Here is a 21,092-nt window from a genome sequence, read left to right on the forward strand (position 1 = left end):
GCATTAATTCAATTATTCTGGAAAGGTAAAAAAGCTAGAATATCATATGCAAAATTGTCCATATCAAATGAATGGGGAGGATTGGGCCTACCTGACTTAAATTTATATAATCAGGTGTTTTTGGCTAAAATAGTCTTGGCTTGGATCTCCAATAATAATAAATTCCTAGATCTAGAACTAGAAGAAAATATGGTAAAACCTTTCAGATTAAAATCCTTAATACATATGGACTATAAAAAGCTACCAGATAGTGTTAAAATATTAGATAACATAAAAAATCTTATAATAGCTTGGCAAAAAATATGCAAGATTCTTAAAATAGACTTTCATTTTTCAAACTTCTTACCTTTGGTAGGGAACCCGGAAGTAATGATCAATGAAGAAATATGCCATTCTTGGCAAGATAGAGGCCTTACTTACTTATATCAGATAATTGATAATGAAAATAAATGCATTTGGGATTTTAACTACTTGAAGGCCTCGTATGGCTGGGAGAAATCACACTTTTTTATATATTTACAGTTGAGGCATTATTGTAACTCACTTGGTAAAGTGATCTATACGAAGGATAATTGGGATAACTTAAGCTTAGTAATGAAATTATTCTCTCAAGGGAACACTAGATGCTCAGCACTATATAATAAACTCAACGATCAGAGTAGGATAAAATATATATATGAATCAATCAATAAATGGCTGAGAATCTCCCCAGAGCTTGAAATAACTAAGGAGGATATAAGAGAAAGTATAAATAGAGTAAAAAAAGCTACTTTACTATCTAGCTGGAGAGAGTCACAAGCTAAAATACTGCACCATGCATATCTAACCCCCTATGTTCTGGCTAAGTGGGGCAATACACAAAACAATTTGTGCAAGAAATGCAGCTTTGAAAAAGCAGACATAGTACATTGTATGTATTCATGCCCTAAGATTAATACCTTTTGGCTAAAAATAAGGTACTGGTTAGAAAAAAAATGTAAAATTAAGATGAGTATTACTTTGAAGGAAGTTTTATTCTTAGCAAAAGGTTTAGAATATGGGTCGGTTACCCGTTTATTAAATACCATAATATTAATTGGTAGGAATATGATACTATGTGAATGGAACTCTAAAAAGAGCTTGAGCATGAAGGTTTTTCCAAGACGAATACAGAAACAAATGACTCTCGAGCAATTTGATACAAATAACCAATCGGAAAAACAAATTGCAAAATTTATGTCTAAATGGGAGTTTTACATTAGATCACTAGATCCTTCAATGCAACTAATTATTATTAAACCATTTGAAAACTCATTATACATTCAAGAGGAACAACTTAGAGGGAGCTGGAGGATGCTGGCGGAGAGAGGGTAGGAGGTAGGGGCATCTATTATTATTTTTCCCCCCTTTTTTTTTTTTTCTCTTTTCCCTTCCCCCCCCCCCCCCCCATGAAACGATAAAGGTTATTTACTAACTACATGTAACAAAGAAAATGTGATATGTAGTGTGTACTCGCTTTGATTTATTTAGAGAAATAACCAAGTATTACATAAATGGAAAAAAAAAGAAAAGAGAGAAATGCTATGATGTAATTTATGTTAATAAGTGAATAATTGATTTTTGTTAAGAAAATGCTGAAACATATTTGGATATCTAACACTGGATGCATTATTCTGTGTGTGAAAATATATTCAATAAAAAAATTAAAAAAAAAAAAAAAAAATCTGTTCATAATTGATAGAGTCCATTGTGAAGTGGATCCTAACAAAATGTCTAGGTCCTCTAGCAGAAAAACAGACCAAAACATTAAAGAACCACCACCATATTTAACTATGTGGATGAGGTACTTTTTCATATTACTACCTCTCTGTGAGCTCCAAACCCTTCTCTGGTGTTTATTGCCAAAAAAACCTCTATTTTGGTTTCATCTGACCATAGAACCCGATCACATTTGAAGTTCCAGTAGTGTCTCGCAAACTGAAGATGCTTGAGTTTGTTTTTGGATGAGAGTAGAGGCTTTTGTCTTGAAATCCTTCTAAACAACTTGCGGTGATGTAGGTGACATCGGATTGTAGTTTTGGAGACTTTCTGACGCAACTAACTTCTGGATTTCTGCAGCTATGATCCTTGGAGATATTTTGGCCTCTCAAACCATCCTCTTCACAATGCGTTGAGACAATATAAACACATGTCCTCTTCCAGGTTGATTCATAACATTTCCAGTTAACTTGAACTTCTTAATTATTGCCTTCATGGTGGAAAAGGGCATTTTAAATTTTAAAATTTTCTTATAGCCACTTCCAATTTTGTGAAGCTCAACAACCGTTTGCCGCATATCACAACTATATTCCTTGGTCTTACCCATTGTGATCAATGACTAAGGGAATTTTGACTATGTGTTACTTCATATTTATACAATTCCCTGTTCCTAGTCAATGGGAATATTTTTTTTCTCATATGAATTCATAGGGGTGCCAATAATTGTGCCACACATATATTTAACAAAGATTTTATTTTTTTGGATTACCCTGTATTGTGTTCGCAATTGTTTGATATCCATGAGAGCAGAGTATTTTTGTATATTTTTTTAACAAAAGTTCATAAGGTTCAACAATGATTCACAGCCTTCTTTGCTCATATTTAACAAGGGTGCCAATATTAGTTGAGGGCACTGTATATATCTGATAATGTTAATGTAAAATAAATATCTGTATCTATGTATCTATAGGAAAATAAATACAGGTATAGATATAAGATATATATAGAAATATGTATTTACAATAAAAATAACGTTACTGCATGTGAAGAACATTGCAATGTAAATATGTACAGCTAATGCACAGTAAAACACTTTATTAAATATTATTATGGAATTATTATTAGTCACATATATATATATATATATATATATATATATATTTATATACAATATAGCATGTAAGGGCCTGCACTCCAAGCCTCAAACACTGAGAAACATCCACCAGGGTGCTATGTCAGAAAAAAAACACAGTCCTGCAGAAAGACAGCACTCACTGGAATTGTGTTAGAAGGTAAAAGGTCCCATGACGTTTCGGTGCCTGACTGGCACCTTTATCAAATGGATCAGTAGTTCATCAGGCAGATGGCATAGCCTGACATCCGGAAAGTTGGTTAAAAACATGAAGACACTGCAGCCCTAAGTACCCTCCATATCACTGAAGTGCCTGTAAGAAACAGTGCCTGTTTGGAAATCCAAGCGCGTGACCCATAGGCCACGCCCCTTCTGGGACGTGATACCATTGGTGCAACTAGCACCGTCATCAACATAAACATCCACACCCACACTGATGCCTGGCATATGGCTAATTTGCATATGTGATGCTGCATATGACATATAGGGGGTACCGAGAGTGTCTTTGTTGAGAGCTGCAGCGTGATGTTAAAACAAAAATGATGTTAAAAATACTGTGGGCAATGGACACGAGCCGAATGGATCCAATACATAGTGTTGTGCATTACATAAAGTGTCATTTTAGCATAGGCTAAGAGGCTATAAAACCAAAGTAAGTGCCACACTGCTCAAATGACACTTAGGGATTTGATCATCTGGGCCAACTGAGTTAATGGCACATGAGGATATAGGTGATCGGGGATCAGTGCTCTTGTGTCCGTCTAAGGGTTGCAGACAAGTGGTGTCTGTATCCATTCAATAAAGGGGCCATAATCCAATTGTACGTTAAGGCCCTTAGGTTCCACCTTGTCTAAAGTGTAGATCCATTTTATCTTGCGTTGAAGTAGAACTCTACCGCGGTCACCACCCCTAACCACAATATATCACTGACAATGAATTTAACTACATGACCACTCCTTTTCCCAAAATATAGATTTTGTACTTGCTACCAAAAATACACAAGGGTCTTGACAACCCCCCTGGCAGACCTATTGTTTTCTAAGTCAGTAAGGTCCTGCAATCCCACAATGTACAAAACACCAAGAAGGCAGCATCATAAATTTTCACCAAGTTTAAACTTGGTGACAATTTATGCTGCTGCCTTCTTGGTGTTTCCAACGACACACAAGTTTACACCCTAATGACATTCTTGTCACCAAGGATGTTGACAGTCTATATATTGTCATTCCACATGTGACTGGATTGGATACTGTCAGATCCATGGTGAGGATCTCCAAGGACTACAGCAGTCCACCATTAGAGTTCATATTAGAACTCATGGACCAATGTCTAAAGAAAAACGACTTTATATTTGAGAGAGATTTTTATCTCCAATTATCAGGTACGGCCATAGGGTCTAATATGGCCCCTACATATGCTAATCTGTACATGCTGGGTTATGAGCTTGCCATCATGAAACCCTTAATGCACTCATGCATTTCACTTTACACTCGATACATAGATGATCTCTATCTTCTATGGACAGGGACAATGGCACATCTTCAGCAGTGGGTCTCTGACTTAAATCACAATTGACTCTCCCATTAGGTTCAAGATGGAATTCAGTCAACATAATGTACATTTTTTTCGACCTTCATTTATTCAAGGTCACTGTTGACGGGGGGTGCAGGTTTGGTACATCGTTATATACCAAACCCACCAACAAGAATTCACTACTTTTATCCTCAAGCTGTCACCCTGACTACCAAAAGATGGGTTTCAACTTTTTTCAACTCCTCTCAGCTGACTAGGGTGGTTCAGAATATTTCTGAGCCAAAAATCCTCCAAAATCAGTTAGACACCATGTGCATGAAGTTACAGGCAAGAGGGTATACCTAAGAAGGGATGTTCAGATCAGCCAGTGGCACGTCAGTTTGCTCAGCAGAACCACAGTGTCTCCAGTCTAAGAACAATGATCATTGATCACATACCACCTATGGTTAGGGGTGGTGACCACGGTAGAGTTCTACTTCAACGCAAGACAAAATGGATCTACACTTTAGACACAGTGGAACCTAAGGGCCTTAACATACAACTGGATTATGGCCCCTTTATTGGATGAATACAGACACCACTTGTCTGCAACCCTTAGACGGACACAAGAGCACTGATCCCTGATCACCTATGTCCTCACGTTACATTAACTCAGTTGGCCCAGATGATCAAATCCCTAAGTGTCATTTGAGCAGTGTGGCACTTATTTTGGTTTTATAGCCTCTTAGCCTATGCTAAAATGACACTGTATGTAATGCACAACACTATGTATTGGATCCATTCGGATCGTATCCATTGCGCACAGTATTTTTAACATAATTTTTGTTTTAACATCACGCTACAGCTCTCAACAAAGACACTCTTGGTACCCCCTATAATTAGCCATATTCCAGGCATCAGTGCGGATGTGGATATTTATGTTGATGACGGTGCTGGTTGCACTAATGGTAACTCACCACCCGGACTGGAAGGGGCATGGCCTATGGGACGCGCGCTCGGATTTCCAAATAGGCACTGTTTTTTACAGGCACTTCAGTGATATGGAGGGTACTTAAGGCTGCAGCGTCTTCATGTTTTTAACCAACTTTCCAGATGTCCAATTGATAAAGGTGCCAGTCAGGCACCAATACGTCATGGGACCTTTTATCTTTTGAATCTCTACAATAAAAGCTAAGTTTTATCACAATTCCAGTGAGTGCTGTCTTTCTGCAGGAATATATATATATATATATATATATACAAACAAAAAGATATGATATCTGCGCTATCCCAATGTCATACAAAGAAACATACCAATAATAACAAAATATCTCAATTGAGACCTTATATATATTATATATGAAGTGGTATAAATTAATAAATAAATATATGTGCAAAATACGCAAAGTCCACAGATATAATCAATCTGAAGATAGGCAGCTGAACCAGAGGGATGTGTGGAGACTCCCAATTTGCCTCCACAAGGACAATATGTGAAAAAGTTTTTGTTCTGTGCCTTTCTTCTGTGGAAGTATAGTGATAATAATAATGGGGTATTATCTCCCCTATCCCCAAACACTTACTTCAAAAGACCTCAATCAATATGAGGTAAGTAGTCACCCTTTGCAATATATCTCCATATGCACCTGCAAGGATTCCAATCCATCAGCTGATTCGTTAGTACAACCAGAAGATGAATCAAATGTGCTGTATGCTGAGGCTGTATGTTAGATCCTCACTGTAGAACTTCCAAGAACCGCTGTGGTGGTGTCCGCCTCGTGTGTATCTATTCTCTCCTTCGATACTCTCACTTCCAGGTTCTGGTATCACCTGGGCTAGGTAAGCCAATCACGGAGGTCTTTTCATCTCTATACTTTCTGGGGGTATCTGTGCAGTATTCCGATATACAAAAAGTATCTCCTTTCTTCTTCACAGAGCGCTCTGTATATATGAATGTAGATTTCATCAGGTCACATCAATGCATTTCAGCCTCCTTGGAAACCTTTATCAAGATGACCACTGGGCTGCTTTGCATTACTCCTGTGGACCGACCAGAGCGACACAGACGTACCATTCAGAACATTCACAGCCCAGTGGTCATCTTGATAAAGGTTTCCAAGGAGGCTGAAACGCATAGATGTGACCTGCTGAAATCTACATTCATATATACAGAGCGCTCTGTGAAGAAGAAAGGAGATACTTTTTGTATATCGGAATACTGCACATATACCCCCAGAAAGTATAGAGATAAAAAGTCCTCTGTGATTGGCTTACCTAGCCCAGGTGATACCAGAACCCGGAAGTGAGAGTATCGAAGGAGAAAAAAGATACACACGAGGCGGACACCACCACAGCAGTTCTTGGAAGTTCTACAGTGAGGATCTAACATACAGCCTCAGCATACAGCACATTTGATTCATCTTCTGGTTGTACTAACAAATCAGCTGACGGATTGGAATCCTTGCAGGTGCATATGGAGACATATTGCGAAGGGTGACTACTTACCTCATATTGATTGAGGTCTTTGAAGTAAGTGTTTGGGGATAGGGGAGATAATACCCCATTATTATTTTCACTATACTTCCACAGAAGAAAGGCGCAGAACGAAAACTTTTTCACACACACACACACACACACACACATATATATATATATATATATATATATATATATATAAACACACAGAAAAAGTCCAGCACTCACTCACAAGCTCTCAACTAAGATAAAAAGCAGCAATGGAAGAATTAGTTACCGCATCTGGCCAAATGGGAAAAGCCCAGGTACCTCGTCAAGGTTTCTTCCAATAAACCTGGGTCCCTAACCAGCCACACAATGCAGGCTCACAATCAAACAACTGTGAAAAAAAGCAACTGTGAAAAAATGGAGGGTGCACAGGCTTATGTAATTTCCCCAAACATATACAAAACACGGGGGTGGGGTCAGCACTCTCATGCCGGACCGGGTACACATCCTATGACCCTGCAACATGCACAGCCCTGGGTGCAAACCAGCACTCTCAGGAAGCTGCACTGTTACCAGAGCCACAGGCAGTTAACCCCAGTCAGGCCTGGGTGCAAGGCCCAAACAGGGAAAATTACAAAAAAATATATATATAAACACACAGAAAAAGTCCAGCACTCACTCACAAGCTCTCAACTAAGATAAAAAGCAGCAATGGAAGAATTAGTTACCGCATCTGGCCAAATGGGAAAAGCCCAGGTACCTCGTCAAGGTTTCTTCCAATAAACCTGGGTCCCTAACCAGCCACACAATGCAGGCTCACAATCAAACAACTGTGAAAAAAAGCAACTGTGAAAAAATGGAGGGTGCACAGGCTTATGTAATTTCCCCAAACATATACAAAACACGGGGGTGGGGTCAGCACTCTCATGCCGGACCGGGTACACATCCTATGACCCTGCAACATGCACAGCCCTGGGTGCAAACCAGCACTCTCAGGAAGCTGCACTGTTACCAGAGCCACAGGCAGTTAACCCCAGTCAGGCCTGGGTGCAAGGCCCAAACAGGGAAAATTACAAAAAAATATATATATAAACACACAGAAAAAGTCCAGCACTCACTCACAAGCTCTCAACTAAGATAAAAAGCAGCAATGGAAGAATTAGTTACCGCATCTGGCCAAATGGGAAAAGCCCAGGTACCTCGTCAAGGTTTCTTCCAATAAACCTGGGTCCCTAACCAGCCACACAATGCAGGCTCACAATCAAACAACTGTGAAAAAAAGCAACTGTGAAAAAATGGAGGGTGCACAGGCTTATGTAATTTCCCCAAACATATACAAAACACGGGGGTGGGGTCAGCACTCTCATGCCGGACCGGGTACACATCCTATGACCCTGCAACATGCACAGCCCTGGGTGCAAACCAGCACTCTCAGGAAGCTGCACTGTTACCAGAGCCACAGGCAGTTAACCCCAGTCAGGCCTGGGTGCAAGGCCCAAACAGGGAAAATTACAAAAAAATATATATATAAACACACAGAAAAAGTCCAGCACTCACTCACAAGCTCTCAACTAAGATAAAAAGCAGCAATGGAAGAATTAGTTACCGCATCTGGCCAAATGGGAAAAGCCCAGGTACCTCGTCAAGGTTTCTTCCAATATCCTGAGAGTGCTGGTTTGCACCCAGGGCTGTGCATGTTGCAGGGTCATAGGATGTGTACCCGGTCCGGCATGAGAGTGCTGACCCCACCCCCGTGTTTTGTATATGTTTGGGGAAATTACATAAGCCTGTGCACCCTCCATTTTTTCACAGTTGCTTTTTTTCACAGTTGTTTGATTGTGAGCCTGCATTGTGTGGCTGGTTAGGGACCCAGGTTTATTGGAAGAAACCTTGACGAGGTACCTGGGCTTTTCCCATTTGGCCAGATGCGGTAACTAATTCTTCCATTGCTGCTTTTTATCTTAGTTGAGAGCTTGTGAGTGAGTGCTGGACTTTTTCTGTGTGTTTATATATATATTTTTTTGTAATTTTCCCTGTTTGGGCCTTGCACCCAGGCCTGACTGGGGTTAACTGCCTGTGGCTCTGGTAACAGTGCAGCTTCCTGAGAGTGCTGGTTTGCACCCAGGGCTGTGCATGTTGCAGGGTCATAGGATGTGTACCCGGTCCGGCATGAGAGTGCTGACCCCACCCCCGTGTTTTGTATATATATATATATATATATATATATATATATATATATATACACAGTATATATATTAAAACCCTTTGCATTCAATTCATGGCGATATACCATATACATTTTAGCCCTTATAAATATTGTTTATGAACATTTCTATGACTCATTTTTATAAGTGTTTATTTTAGTGTATTTATGTTGTGTTTGATGCAACTTTTTAAAAATAACTGCTCGTTGTGCGAGGTTGTCATTCGCACTAACCCAGCAAGCATAAGTCACTATTGCATTCTCACGTTCGCGTTTACTTGTAATACGAATGCTATTTCCGTTGCACGCAAAAAGCTGAAAAAACAAAAGAAAAACTATATCCCTTGCATCCAAAAGTTAGCGCACCATTTGTAATCTAGCCCAAAGTATTTCTAAACCTGTAAAATGCAACATTTTTGCAAAAATAAAAAGTAATTTATTTTACTTTGCTCCATAAATCCTTTTTATTATTAAAATAAAAGGGCCAGTAAACACTTAATATAACATTCTTACTGCAAGCCTCCCTTGGCCACATATCTGTCCCTAATTTGCAGTCTGTTATATTATCCAAACAAAAGAGAGGTTTGTCAACACAATGAGAGTGACAAGCCCAGTCCTGACTCAAGTCCAGATTGGCTCCTCTGTATAAGGAAAGTTGTAGGTGTAGATTGAAAAACAATTTTAACAAACAAGGTGAATGACTGTTATAATAGGGTTCAGACTTTGCCAAAATGTAACTCTATTTAAATATTGCAAGAAAATGTTGTAGTTACAAATTGTTTACTGTGCCTTTAAGTTTGTTAGAATATAATAGAAATATATTAAAAGAATATGAAACCCAAACATTTTCTTTCATGATTTAGTCAGAGCATGTGATTTTAAACAGCTTTTTAATTTACTTCTATTATAAAATTTTCTTTGTTCTCTTGATTTCTTTTGTTGAAAAAGCAGGGACGATTGCTTAAGAGCCAGACCATTTTGGGAGTACTGTATTGCAGCAGTATTGAAAAAATGTTATCCATTTGCAAGAGCGCTAGATGGCAGCACTGTTTCCTGTCATGTAGAGCTCTAGATGCCTACCTAGGTATCTCGTCAACACAGAATATAATGGGAACAAAGCAAATTTGATAATAGAAGTAAATTGGAATTTTTTTAAAAATGGTATGTTCTGACTGAATCACAAAAAAAGATGTTTGGGTTTCATATCCCTTTAATATAAACCCTTTTTAAGTTCAGCACCCTTGATAGCACTTGCTTATTGGTGGCTACATTTAAGCCACCAATAAGCAAGCATAACCCAGGTTCTTAACCAAAAATGGGCCTGCTCTTAAGCTTTACATTCCTGCTTTTTAAATAAAGATAACAAGAGAACGAAGAAAAATTGATAATAGGATTAAATTATAAAGTTGCTTAAAATTGAATACTGTATCTGAACCAGGAAAGAGACAATTTGGTTTTGTGTCCCTTTAATTTGTCACACAGAAAAAATGTAATAGCCAAAAAAAATCTGCAATTTCTTACGATATCTACCTTTAAACATAAACTCTTATTCTTGAAATATTGTGTAATATAGACTTAATAATTGTTTCTCTTTTCTGCAAATGTTAATACCATTTAAAACCATTTTTAATGGTATGCTGTATCTAAATTATGAAACTTTATTTTGATTTACAGTATATGTCTTTTTAATCGTCCCCCTAGGGCCCCTAACAAACATTTGAAATTATCTTTTAACAGTCATTAACTGTACGCTTCTACATTGTAAACTGTTACTGATTGCACCAAGTATGTTTTTGTTTGTCAAAACTCTTACGTAGTATGATTGCGCAAGTCACTCACTTGTCAGCAGTGTTAATTAAATGAGCTCCTAAACCCTTTACAATTGTACAATGCCAACTGTTATGCCAGTGGGTAAGTGAAACAAACAATAACAATAAACACTTTACTGATGATTTTAATTGTCTTGAGCAATTCTAAAATCAAGAAGAAAAAACACTTCAATCAAGAAGCCTATCCAGGTAGATTAACAATCAAGTGGTAAAGGAAATGTTGTATCTGTGCAAGGAATTGTTAGGTTTGTAATAATTGTACGTACGCCCCTCAAGAACAGTGAGTAATCTGTAGTAGTTCTTCAATTACTTGTTTAAAGGGACAGTTAAGTCAAACTTAAAGGGCCATAATACCCAAATGTTTAAACACTTGAAAGTGATGCAGTATAGCTGTAAAAAGCTGACTAGAAAATATCTCCTGAACATCTCTATGTAAAAAAGAAAGATATTTTACCTCAAAAGTTCCTCAGTAGCCACCTCCCATTGTAAAGGATTTCTAAGCAGCATTTTAGTGTGTCTGTCCTGGGACATCTGAAGGGATGAGAATCGTGCACTCTCATCTTATTTCACCAATCAGGTAAAGGAAGCTTACTATGAAATCTCATGAGAGTCAAGTCAAATCTCATGAGATCACAGTAAGAGTTCATGACCTCAGCACTGCTGATGCTGATTGGCTGCTGTTCATTTCTTCATTTTTTTAAATGTTTTTACCTGCAGCTGGGAGCAGTTGAGTATAACTTTTTACACAGAACTTACTCTGCTGAACTGAGGAAATTGTGAGGTAAAATATCTTCCTTTTTTACATAGAGATGCTCAGGTGATATTTTCCTGTCAGCGTTTTACAGTTATACTGCATCAGTTTCAAGTGATTTAGCATATGAGTATTATGTCCCTTTAATCTTTTGAGTATGCAATTTAAACAATTTCCCAATTTACTTTTTCTTATCTAATTTGCTTTATTCTCTTGGTATGTTTTGTTCAGAGGCATTATCGATCAGTTGGAAGACAGCACACAACCATAAGTCTTCAAAGGCACCACATTTAGGACTGCCACATCCCACTTGAATCCAAAATAACGCAATGTGAATCCAGCCTTATAAAAATGGGATCTTTATTAATTTACACAGAGTCCATATGCATACAAAAAACATTTGTGGCCTGCTATAGGCCCTTAGTAATAACTAAGGGCCTATGCATACCTAGCAATGCACTACTTGGGGCTAGCTGCTGATTGGTGGCTGCACATGTCTGTTGTCATTGGCTCATCTGCTCTGTTCAGCTAACCTTCCTTAGTTCATTGCTGCTCCTTCAACAAAGGATACCAAGAGAATGAAGCAAATGTGGTGACAGAAGTAAATTGGGAAGCTGTTTACAATTGTATGCTCTATATGAATTATAAAAGAAAAAAAAAGGGTTTTATGTCTCTTTAACAATTAGGATAAACTAAATAAATATTTTCTTTACATTTAATTTAAAATACTCATAGCTTTAAAGCACATAAAAAAAATAGTTAGTGTAATGAAATTATATGTTGTTCAACAGGATTTAAAAGAATATGTTGTACATTGAAAATATTGTTTCTACATTTTATATGAAAAATGAAATAGACTGATTTAAAAATGATCCCATTATTATCTTCCTTAGAAGGAGGCTGGTGTAGGATGCTAACATCTGTCACTTGCAAGTTATCCAGCTACCCCATGTTAAATTGGGGGGGAAAGGCCTAATTTCTTCCCATTGTTGTCTTACAGGATTCATATATTCTAGACCTTTAGTTTTAAATTAGGCAAATAAATGGAGAAAAAAAAATACTTTAAAACAGAAAATAAAGATTTTATAATTACAATGATATTGAAATAGTAAATTATACAATAGTAAATGACCAAAAATATCCACGATTTCTATAATAATGGTTGAATTTTTCATTATACATATATTAAACATTGTGTAATAAAGGAAACAATGGTTCATATGTTAACAGTTTGTTCTGTTTGATTCTCAGTGTCGGCAAAGCAAAGGCCACATAGTGATGAATATACAAAGAAAATTCCACCTCCAAAGCCGAAACGAAACCCAAACACTCACCTTAGCACATCATTTGATGAGACTTACATCAGAAAACATGGCCGAATGAAAAGTACTTTGTTTAGGGAAGCTTCTTCATCTCAGCTCAGCTACACTGCTCTAAACACAGGGGATGAGGAGCCAGTTTACATAGAAATGGTTGGAAATATACTTAGAGACTTTAAAAGGGACGAGGAAGATCAATGTGAAGCAGTGTATGAAGAAATGAAATACCCTATATTTGATGATGTAGGACAAGATTCTAGGTGTCTTTATGATTTAGATCATATTAGTTGCACTTCTCAGTGTGCTACTCCCACAGTGCCTGACTTAGAATTTACCAAGTCCTCAGTGCCATCTACTCCTAAAGGCCAGACCTGCGACATACCCCCTCCATTCCCAAATTTACTTTCTCAAAGACCTCCCTTATTGGTGTTCCCACCAGCACCAGCACAGTGTTCACCAAATTCAGATGAATCTCCTTTGACTCCACTTGAAGTTGCTAAACTTCCTGTATTGGAAAATGTGTCTTACATCAAGCAACAAGCTGGTGCTTCAACGTCAACACTACCAGCTCATATGCCAGGACATCAGAAAATGGAAAAAGAGCAGGTAGTTGTGTCACATGGAACTGCCCCATCTGGACATTCATCATCACCCCCACATTCTTCCACCATGTATAGAACACAGTCACCTCATGGTTACCCTAAATGTCATTCTGCTTCTCCCTCTCCTGTGAGCATGGGTAGGTCACTCACTCCTCTAAGCCTCAAAAGACCGCCACCCTATGATTCTGTGCATTCAGGAAGTCTCTCAAGAAACTCTCCATCAGTGCCTCATTCAATGGTTAGAAACATATCACAAGAAGGGAAATCAATGAATGCATCATCCAGTACATACAGTTCATCTCAAAGCAGCTCACGTTCCAGAACACCAACAAGTCCCCTTGAAGAATTATCCAGCCTCTTTACCTCAGGAAGGAGCCTGTTGAGGAAGCAGTCTAGTGGAAGACGATCTAAAGAACCATCCGAAAGTAAGTTCTTAATAAACAATATAGTTGCATCAATATAGATGTAAATTGTTTTTTAATAAATGCAAAGACTAAGTATATAATAAATATACCATGCTTTATGCTCTAAAATATCAGATATCAAAATAAAAGAGTCCTGTTTAGTAAAGTACAAAGACAAACATTAATCTTGTTCTGACGAATCCTCAGAAGCAATCCTCAAGGAAAGAGAAAAGCAAGCATAGCACAGCACAGAATATGTAAGGTAACAATCCCCCACTTGACATAATCCCAGGGACGGAACTACAGGGGGTGCAGTGGTCGCAACTGCGACTGGGCCCCCGAGCGTGGGGGCCCTGCGTAAAAAAAAAAAAAGTTTTTTTTTCAATAAAAAACGCTGACCTGCCACTGCCTGCACTGATACCATGTGAGTCTGATGTTATGCTTCACTAGTGTCTCTGACTACAGGGGTTAGTGTTTCACCCATTGGTGTTTATGTGTGTATGTATGTATGTATGTGACTGTGTGTGTATTTATGCATGTATGTGTGTGTGTGTGTGTATGTTTATGGAACCAGCAAATTACAGACCTTGTTACTACAGCATGGGACGGAGGGGGTAAACAGTGTCACTATACAGTACCACTATATACAGTACGGGGGGGGCTGGACCATGTCACAGACTACTGTGGTCACTTTATAAAGTACTGGGGCGGGTAGGGTCAGGCCAGCCATCTCACCGGCAGATTACAGACTGTGTCACTAACTCACTATATACAGTACTGGTGGGTTAAACAGTGTCACTATATACAGTTATAGGGGGTTAGACCATCTTACAGATCTGATTCACATATTTTTTCTTGTGTTAAATGTTAAAAAATATATGTATGTATCAAATTTACCTTTTTTTTTGGGGGGGGGCTTCTTAGATTCTTGCACCTGGGCCCTGTGGTTTCTAGTTACGCCTCTGCATAATCCTACTCATGTGTTACTTAGCTCTCAGTGTAAGCGCTTAGAGATAAAACACCTGGTTCACAGCAAACAGGTTTAATTAAAAACAAACACAGACATAAATCACTAAGGGTTAAAAACAGCTTTGCAGATATGCACACACTTTTGTGTCAGTGTCCTAACTTCACAGGATCACTTATATACACAGCAAGTTCAAGGTAGCAGCCATTTGCTTGTTTCGCCATTTTTTTGTGACAAGTCAGTGTAAGTGATAAAACTCCAACTTATGTTTCGCTGGATGATTCCAGCTTTTTCAAGGAGATTTATTTGTGTCCAGATGGTACTCTTTTAGTAGTAGTTGATAAGTACAAATTTCTGAGTCCATTCATTTAATTGGCTAATGTTCGTTATCCACTTCTCCTATCAGGTAACGCTTACACATGCAAACCAATAGCCAAGAAAAGACATAGAACAAAAACCAAGCCCAAAGCTTTAGAAGTATACTGATGTATACCTACTCCAGCTCGCTCCTGTTTGTGTAAAGAGTCTTTTCATATGCAGAGGAAGGGGGAGTGGGGAAGTGTCTTCTCTTTTTGATATACAGCCACTTTCAGTTCTAGCTAACCTTTCAACAGTGCTAAACTGGGAGCTTCTAAGTAAGTTTTTAAATGGTTTTATACTGGATTTTAATATTAGTATTTGTGCATATTATTCTTTATAGTAGTGTCTATAACATGCAGTAATATGAAAATTGGTGTATACTGTCTCTTTAAGGGAAATGTTAAATCTGCAGTTACTGAGAAGCACACGCTGGCAGTCTCTTTACTACTAGTTAATATTTATTGTAACCAGACTCACATATGATGTTTACTCAGGCATCTGCTGCAGCTCTAGCTAACTTGTCTGTTTTTCCTGACTCTGATACAGAACAGTGGAAAACAAGTGGTGTATTTGTGCCTATCACGCACTGCACAGTAGAGGCACCTGAAATACCCAAACCACCAATAACTAGGTCCATTCATAATCCATACCCAATATGCATCCAGATACAGGAGAGCTAGAAGAATCTTGACACATCTAAGTGCTTAAAATGATATTGAAGCAAAGAAAAGAAAAAGTATGTTTCTGCATAATTTATCCCTAGAGATTATGTATTCCTAGATTTCTATTGGTGTATAGCCGGGATGGGGAACATTGGCACTCCTAATGTTTCAGAACTACATTACCCATGATGCTTAGGCACTCTGAAGTCAGTTGAGCATCATAAGAAATGTAGTTCTGAAACATATGGAGGGCCAAGGTTCCCCATTCCTGGTGTATAAATTCATGAATCCACATCCTGAATCCAGGAGAGCTAGAAGAATCTTGACACATCTAAGTGTTTAAAATGATATTGAAGCAAAGAAAAGAAAAAGTATGTTTTTTGCATAATTTATCCCTAGAGATTATGTATTCCTAGATTTCTATTGGTGTATAGCCGGGATGGGGAACATTGGCACTCCTAATGTTTCAGAACTACATTACCCATGATGCTTAGGCACTCTGAAGTCAGTTGAGCATCATAAGAAATGTAGTTCTGAAACATATGGAGGGCCAAGGTTCCCCATTCCTGGTGTATAAATTCATGAATCCACATCCTGAATCCAGGAGAGCTAGAAGAATCTTGACACATCTAAGTGTTTAAAATGATATTGAAGCAAAGAAAAGAAAAAGTATTTTTTTTGCATAATTTATCCCTAGAGATTATGTATTCCTAGATTTCTATTGGTGTATAGCCGGGATGGGGAACATTGGCACTCCTAATGTTTCAGAACTACATTACCCATGATGCTTAGGCACTCTGAAGTCAGTTGAGCATCATAAGAAATGTAGTTCTGAAACATATGGAGGGCCAAGGTTCCCCATTCCTGGTGTATAAATTCATGAATCCACATCCTGAATCCAGGAGAGCTAGAAGAATCTTGACACATCTAAATGTTTAAAATGATATTGAAGCAAAGAAAAGAAAAAGTATGTTTTTTGCATAATTTATGCCTAGAGATTATGTATTCCTAGATTTCTATTGGTGTATAGCCGGGATGGGGAACATTGGCACTCCTAATGTTTCAGAACTACATTACCCATGATGCTTAGGCACTCTGAAGTCAGTTGAGCATCATAAGAAATGTAGTTCTGAAACATATGGAGGGCCAAGGTTCCCCATTCCTGGTGTATAAATTCATGAATCCACATCCTGAATCCAGGAATCCAGGAGAGCTAGAAGAATCTTGACACATCTAAGTGTTTAAAATGATATTGAAGCAAAGAAAAGAAAAAGTATGTTTTTGCATAATTTATCCCTAGAGATTATGTATTCCTAGATTTCTATTGGTGTATAGCCGGGATGGGGAACATTGGCACTCCTAATGTTTCAGAACTACATTACCCATGATGCTTAGGCACTCTGAAGCATGTCCTCTTTCTAATAATACAATCTATTTATCTACTTATAAATAAGACAGGACCTACAATTATGTGTTTGAATATCTAGTTAGAAAAGAAAACATGAGAAACATTAACAGACTATTACAATGTAGAGAAAGAGAGAAACATACATCATACAAACCATGTGAAGTAGATAGCAGTGGGCCTGCTATATCTGGAAGACCTACAGAGGTCTTAAAGGGATAGGAAAGTCAAAATTTAACTTGCATAATTCATATAGAGTCATACATTTTAAGACACATTTAATATATTCTATTTTCAAATGTGCTTCCTTCACTTGGTATCCATTGTTGGAAAAGAATATGCACATATCCTACACTAGTGGGAGCTAGCTAATGATTGATGCCTGCACACATTTGTCTCTTGCGATTGGCTGACTTGATATGTTCATCTAGCTGCCAGTAGTGCAATGCTGTTCCTTCATCAACGGATAACAAGATAATTAAAGTGAATGCAAAGTTAGGCATTCAGGAAAACTGCTACGCATAAACTTTGTCTCACTAAACCTAGTCGCTGTTATTTTTATTTTTTTAAAAACGATCTGATTTTCTGTTATATAGCATCTAATTTGTTTACTGTTTCTTCACAAACTCCTCCCAAGAGATACTTCCTGGTTTTTCCTTGTCTGATGTATAGAGCAGTCCCACCCGCTCTATACATAGCTCTGAAGCGCGCTCCCAATAACAAATTTGTATTGTGCAATGTGCATGCACTATTCTCCGCAATCTCTTCATACTACAAAGTGTTTCACTGTGAGGCCAATAGAGCATGTAGATTCCATCTGAAAAATCTCCTTTTGCACATGCGCAGACTAAATTTGTGATGTTTATGGAAAGGGGCTGAACGCCCCAGGGGGGGGGGGGGGAAACATTGATTTGTAGATTGCAGAATCTTTATCTGTCAATCAAGTTAAGAATATGGCAGGTGGGATTTGGAGTACATACCTAAATAGTAAAGATTTGATGAATGAAACTGCCTAATTTTTAAAATTATTGCCTATGACGTGACCGACTTCGGTCAACTTTATATTCACAGCAAATTTGCTATTATAATTAAAATGGAAAGTTTTTACAATTGTATGTTCTATCCAAATCAAGAAAGAAAATGTTGGGGTTTTCTTACCCTTTAAACATTTTACTGAATAAAAGATGATTATGGGTAGAATTTCCTTTATTTCCTACCTTGTATTATGGTTAATGAGTAATTTTTGCATTTCATATTGTTTGCTTTAAAAACAACCTGAATCTATAGGGACAACTATGAAATCAGTGATTCCCTGGGAAGCATTATGCCAGACTGTTTACCATTGTTAGAGATAACAAAAACAAAAGAAAATGAATGCATTTAAATACACAGAGAATTCTGGCAAATTGTGTGTGTCATATATATATATATATATATATATATATATATATATATATATATATATATATATATATACTGTATATATATATATATATATATATATATATATATATATATATATATATATATATATATATATATATATATATACTGTATGTATATATATATATATATATATATATATATATATATATGTATTTATTTATATTCACAGTAGTAGTAAACCCACACCTGGCTAAAAAAAAGCAGGCAACACAGGATCCAGTGAAAAAAGTCTTTATCAGCTTAAAGCAACAAATAAACAAGCAGGGCCTTAACCCATAACGTTTTGGTTTGCACAGGAACCTTTATCAAATGGAGGCCATAACAGTCATAAGTGAGATTACAACAAACCCCCTCTTATATACCCTTAATGTGAATACCTTTACATATTCAAATCCCATCTGTGATACTGAGCGCTCAAATTGAGAAGTTGACACGGCGAGCATTGCCGGAACGCATTTTGATGACATCATTGCACGCCGCCAAGGGAAACCTAGGCAGCGTGGAGAGAGTCATGGCAACTGAGTAAACCCACGTGATGCTTATTAGACACAGCAGTGTGACAGATCACAGGATCGGGACATAAGACAAAAAGTGCAATTTAAAGTGTATAAACAAATCAATAAATAAAAAAAAAAATACAAAAAGAGAAGAGCTAACTTCCAATGCACAACTTAGATAGCGGTATTACTTTATTACATATATTATACCGCTGACACAGTCTAATGCAGAGCAATCTATACTAAAAAGTATCAGAGCTAAACAAATAGACAGTTACATTAAACATATGTCAAATCTAGACAAAATAAACCGTATAACACAGCAGGTTATTTATCATTCAAATCAAATGGACAAGTATTTATGTGTGATGAGTACAGGAGGAGCCCGCAGTCCTTTTACTATTTGTAACAGCAACCATAATCAATCATGCTATTGAGGCCTTTTGGTGCAATAGTGTCCAAGTTGAAAATCCATTTAGCCTTAAGGCGTAACAGAGCTCTGTCCCCCCCTCTCAACCGATGGAACATGATCAATAAGTATGATCCTTAGTGATGAGACTGAGTGTCCAGCATGAAGGAAGTGTTGTGCAACCGGTTGATCAGAACGTCCCTTGTCCAGAGCTTGTCGAATGGCCGACTTATGATTCGCTAATCGCTCTCTGAATGTGGTGACTATTTTGCCAATATAATACAAGGAACAGGGGCAAATAATGGCATATACCACATACTATATATACTGTATATATATATACTATATATATATATATATATATATATATATATATATATATATATATATATATATATATATATATATATATATATATATATTCAATCATTAATTTCATAATATGACTTAAAGTCTAACATTGTGATTAAACTTTTAATACTGCCGAAACAAGCTTTTTTTATGCAGACAAATAGTTCTAGCAGTTGTATTACAAACCTCTAGATTGTAACACCCATGTTTCTCTTCTGACTAATTGTTTTAGTTTACTTTGGAGTCAAATTTGCATCAATTGTGTCAAAGTTAAAGTGCAATTGTACAAACGTGTTCCCCTTGACAAAAGTGATCAGGCTTAGCACTACAGTAGGCAGTTTGTGAGACACAAGGGGCAGTGTGGTAATTCCCTTTGTGTTGGTTCGGCTTACTGACAGCTTAATACATGATGACCTTAGCATTTTGTACTTTATATATAGCAGTATTTTTTTTTTTATCATGTGACATGTTTAAAGATTTGTTTTATCATTTGGCATATTTAAAGATTTGTTTTATCATTTGGCATATTTAAAGATTTGTTTTATCATTTGACATGTTTAAAGATTTGTTTTATCATTTGGCATGTTTAAAGGGCTTTTATCATATGACATGTTTAAATGGCTTTTATCATATGACATGTTTAAATGGCTTTTATCATATGACATGTTTAAATGGCTTTTATCATATGACATGTTTAAATGGCTTTTATCATATGACATGTTTAAATGGCTTTTATCATATGACATGTTTAAATGGCTTTTATCATATGACATGTTTAAATGGCTTTTATCATATGGCATGTTTAAAGGACTTTTATCATATGACATGTTTAAATGGCTTTTATCATATGGCATGTTTAAAGGACTTTTATCATATGACATGTTTAAAGATTTGTTTTATCATTTGACATGTTTAAAGATTTGTTTTATCATTTGACATGTTTAAAGATTTGTTTTATCATTTGACATGTTTAAAGATTTGTTTTATCATTTGACATGTTTAAAGATTTGTTTTATCATTTGGCATGTTTAAAGGGCTTTTAT

The 21,092-nt window shown here is 37.0% G+C and overlaps 1 protein-coding gene across 1 annotated transcript in view; it reads left to right on the top strand.

Moving 5' to 3' along the window:
- NYAP2 (neuronal tyrosine-phosphorylated phosphoinositide-3-kinase adaptor 2) overlaps positions 1-21,092 on the top strand; it is a 126,649-nt gene that overhangs the window by 59,827 nt on the left and 45,730 nt on the right. The window contains exon 4 of the mRNA XM_053711680.1: positions 12,879-13,973. Within this exon, the coding sequence (XP_053567655.1) occupies positions 12,879-13,973 (1,095 nt within the window). The remainder of the gene's footprint in view (positions 1-12,878; positions 13,974-21,092) is intronic.

The sequence above is a fragment of the Bombina bombina genome, chromosome 4 (assembly GCF_027579735.1).
Source record: "Bombina bombina isolate aBomBom1 chromosome 4, aBomBom1.pri, whole genome shotgun sequence".
Lineage (NCBI taxonomy): Eukaryota > Metazoa > Chordata > Amphibia > Anura > Bombinatoridae > Bombina > Bombina bombina.